This window comes from Leguminivora glycinivorella, chromosome 20, assembly GCF_023078275.1.
Source record: "Leguminivora glycinivorella isolate SPB_JAAS2020 chromosome 20, LegGlyc_1.1, whole genome shotgun sequence".
Taxonomy (NCBI): domain Eukaryota; kingdom Metazoa; phylum Arthropoda; class Insecta; order Lepidoptera; family Tortricidae; genus Leguminivora; species Leguminivora glycinivorella.
Window position 1 is genome coordinate 16,877,332 of NC_062990.1, and position 3,614 is coordinate 16,880,945.

Below are 3,614 nucleotides of genomic sequence, written 5' to 3' on the forward strand. Positions count from 1 at the left end.
GTGGGTATTCTCCTCCCCCTCCCTCTGATTAGCAGAGGGGGGATATGGGAGGAGGGAGTCCCACATACCACCCCCCAATGGGCCTCCTCAGCCCGGGGGTGAGATGCGAAAAAAAAAAAAAAAAAAAAAAGGTTGTGAGTTAGGTTAGGTTGTGAGTTAGGTTAGGTTGTGAGTTAGGTTAGGTTGTGAGTTAGGTTAGGTTGTGAGTTAGGTTAGGTTGTGAGTTAGGTTAGGTTGTGAGTTAGGTTCATAGGTGATGTGGCTGAAGTTTATAGGCCAGTGAAAAAGGCCGAAATTAGGATTTCTGGTTTTGATGAATCTGTCACACCAGAAATCCTAAAAACGGAAGTAGCTATACGAGGAAAATGCCAAGAGGATCAAGTTTCCGTCGGGGCTATAAGAATGGCAGTTAATGGGTCCGGGTCGGTCATTATACGCTGCCCACTCACAGCGGCCAAAGTTGTCGTCACGGCAGGACGTATCATGCTGGGTTGGTCAGCGGCTCGGGTGGAGGCCATGGAACAGCTGCCTTTACGGTGCTACCGCTGCATGGGGACGGGACATACGAGACCTTTGTGCCCGTCTCTGGTGGATAGAGGTGACTGGTGCTATAGATGCAGCAAGCCGGGTCACATGAGCAGGGAATGCACAGCCTTGGTGCCCTGGTGTGCTGTATGCCATCATGCTGGTCTCAAGGCAGGACATGTTATGGGCGGACAGGCTTGCTCCCCACCACCAGTAAGAGGGAAAGAGGTTTACAAGGTGGGCCCTGCAACCATTCAGAACGCAGAAAGTAGGACGGAGCAACAACCAATGGCACTTTAATGCCTTCAATGAAAGATCTAGAGTTGTTGCAATGCAACATAAACCACTCCCCTCGAGCACAAGATCTTATGATCCAGTGCATGGCGGAGTGGGAGGTTGCTGCGTGTGTCGTTGCAGAGCCGTACTTTGTCCCTCCACAGTCGAACTGGGTAGGTGACAAAAGCGGACGAGATGGCTCGGTAGCCATTGTGGTACCGGCAATAGGTGGACTGCCACTCTCTAAAATCTCTTGCGGCACGGGATATGTAGTGGCCAAAATGGGGGAGATTATAATAATCGGCGTTTACTTCTCCCCTAACAGGCCACTACGTGAGTTTGAGGCTTACCTGGAGAGACTCGGGCGGGCTGTAGCTGGGGTGACTCCTTCCCCCATTATAGTCATGGGGGACTTAAACGCCAAATGCACTGCGTGGGGTTCCCCTAGGACTGATCTTAGAGGAGAGGCTCTCCTGGACTGGCTTGTAGGGATTGGTCTTGAGGTGGTCAACCGTGGAGCAGCTGACACTTGTGTGCGTGCACAAGGAGGGTCAATTGTTGATATCACATTGGCCTCCCCAACAGTGTCAGCATGCATTGCAAATTGGCGTGTCCTAGAAGACACGGAGACCCTCTCCGATCATCTATACATCAGAATGAGGGTCTCCAGAGCTCGGTCCCAACAGCCCATACCAGCAAGGAGAACTGGGAGACTACCGAGATGGAGCCTGGCCTCATTGGACCGTGAAGCGGCCAGAGAGGCGGCCATGGTGGAGGCCAGATGGGGTCGGCAAACACCCGAGGTCGACGGCGTAGACAACATGGCCCTCGGCTTGCGAGCTTCTCTCACGAGGACCTGTGATGCCTCAATGAGAAGAGTGGGGCCTCTTAAAAGGAAAAAGGCTGCGTATTGGTGGTGTCCAGAAGTAGCTGCTCTCTGGGTAACAAGCAATGCGGCGCGACGGCAATTTTCGCGCTGCCGGAGGAGGAGGCACACGCAGGAGGAACTGGATACCCATTACGTAGCGCTAAGCGAGGCCAAGAAGGCCTTGAATCTTGCCATTGCCAAAGCAAAAGATTCGGCGTACACGGCCTTTTTGGCCTCACTAGATGAGAACCCATGGGGGCGGCCCTACAAACTTGTAAGGAAAAAGCTACGCCGGGCTGCTCCCATGGATACGATGGAAATGGGGACACTCCAAAATATCTTAGAAGGATTGTTCCCTGCAGCCCCAGTTTTTAACCCACCTGCAATGGTGGTTCCCAGAGAGGAGCTGCCAATTGACCCTGAGACGGTACCCTTGTAACAGAAGGTGAGATGACCTACGTGGCCCATAAAATAAAGGCCTGTAGAAAAGCCCCTGGCCCGGATGGGATCCACGGCAAAATAATCCCAATTGCGATGGAGTTCCTCGGAGATCGCCTCAAGTCCATCTTTGACCAGTGCCTCAAGGAGGGACAGTTTCCAAAGTGCTGGAAGGAGGGAACAGTGTGCCTCCTTCGGAAGGAGACAAGGCCGGCGGATTCCCCATCTGGATGGAGGCCCCTGGTGCTGCTGGATGAGTCCGGGAAGATGCTGGAGCGCATTGTAGCTTCCCGGATTAATCGGCACCTGAATGAGACGGGACCAAATCTGTCGGACCGCCAGTATGGCTTCCGCAATGGCAGATCCACAATGGATGCATTGGGGGCACTGAGAGCCTTCTGTGAGGATGCTCAGAAGAGAGGGGAGGGAGCCATTGCGGTGTCTCTGGACATTGCCAATGCGTTTGGTACCCTCCCGTACTCGGTGATTCGTGAGGCTCTCAAATACCACGAGGTGCCCCCATACCTGAGGCGGGTCATAGATCATTACCTTACAGACAGGGTGGTGGTCTGCGACACCCCTAGTGGACGGCTGGAGAGGCGGATGGCCTGTGGTGTTCCCCAGGGGTCGGTGCTTGGACCCTTGTTGTGGAACATCGGTTTCGACTGGGCCATCCGCGCAGAGTTGCTCCCCCGGATGGCCCTCATGTGTTATGCAGATGACACAATGGTGGCCGTTCGGGGCATGGAACTAAGAGAGGCATTACGGAGGGCCGAAGTGGCGGCGGACCTGATAGTCCTCAGAATCCGCCTCCTGGGACTGAAGGTCTCGCTCTCTAAAACAGAGGCAATTGTTTTTGGGAGGAGAGGATGGAGGGTGCCTGCAGGTACCACCCTTAAAATAGACAATGAGGAGATACAGATGGGGCCCTGTTTGAAATATCTTGGCCTTGTGCTGGACGGGAAATGGAAGTTTGGGGAGCATTTCCGCCAAATTGCTCCCCGAATAGTGGCTGCAGCTTCGGAGATGGGTCGTTTGTTGCCGAATGTGGGAGGTCCCTCCCATGCGTGTCGACGCCTATACGCTGGAGTAGCTCGGTCTATGGCGCTCTATGGGGCACCGATTTGGGCCGATAAGCTCAATAGCGAAAATAAGGCCCTATTACGGAAGCCCCAAAGAGTCATAGCCATACGGGTATGCAGAGCGTATGTGACGGTGGGATGGGCGGCGGCATGCGTGGTAGCGGGCACCTCCCCTTGGGAGCTAGATGCTGGAGTATTATCCGAAGCGCATAAGAGTAGGGTTAGGAGCAGAGAGACTGGAGTTTTCCCTGCTCCGGAGGAAGTTAGGAACGAGCGGAAAATAGCGTTAGAAAGAATGAGGGAGAGGTGGAAGACTGACCTGGAGAGCTGCCTCTATGGGACCTGGACAATAGGGGCGGTTCTCCCGTCATTGGACGGATGGTTGGACCGCACTCATGGCAGAGTGGGGTTCAGACTAGTGCAGG

At 54.2% G+C, this 3,614-nt stretch overlaps 1 protein-coding gene across 1 annotated transcript; it reads left to right on the top strand.

Annotated features, from left to right (window-relative positions):
* The first annotated feature begins 1,082 nt into the window (after positions 1–1,082).
* On the top strand, positions 1,083–2,108 carry LOC125236960. Its single transcript, XM_048143879.1, has one exon. It carries the CDS (start codon positions 1,083–1,085, stop codon positions 2,106–2,108), a length of 1,026 nt encoding a protein of 341 aa, XP_047999836.1.
* Positions 2,109–3,614: the final 1,506 nt, after the last annotated feature.

Excerpts from the sequence above, each read along its gene's own strand:
- LOC125236960 (XM_048143879.1), top strand. The coding sequence starts at position 1,083 with ATGGGGGAGATTATAATAATCGGCGTTTACTTCTCCCCTAACAGGCCA.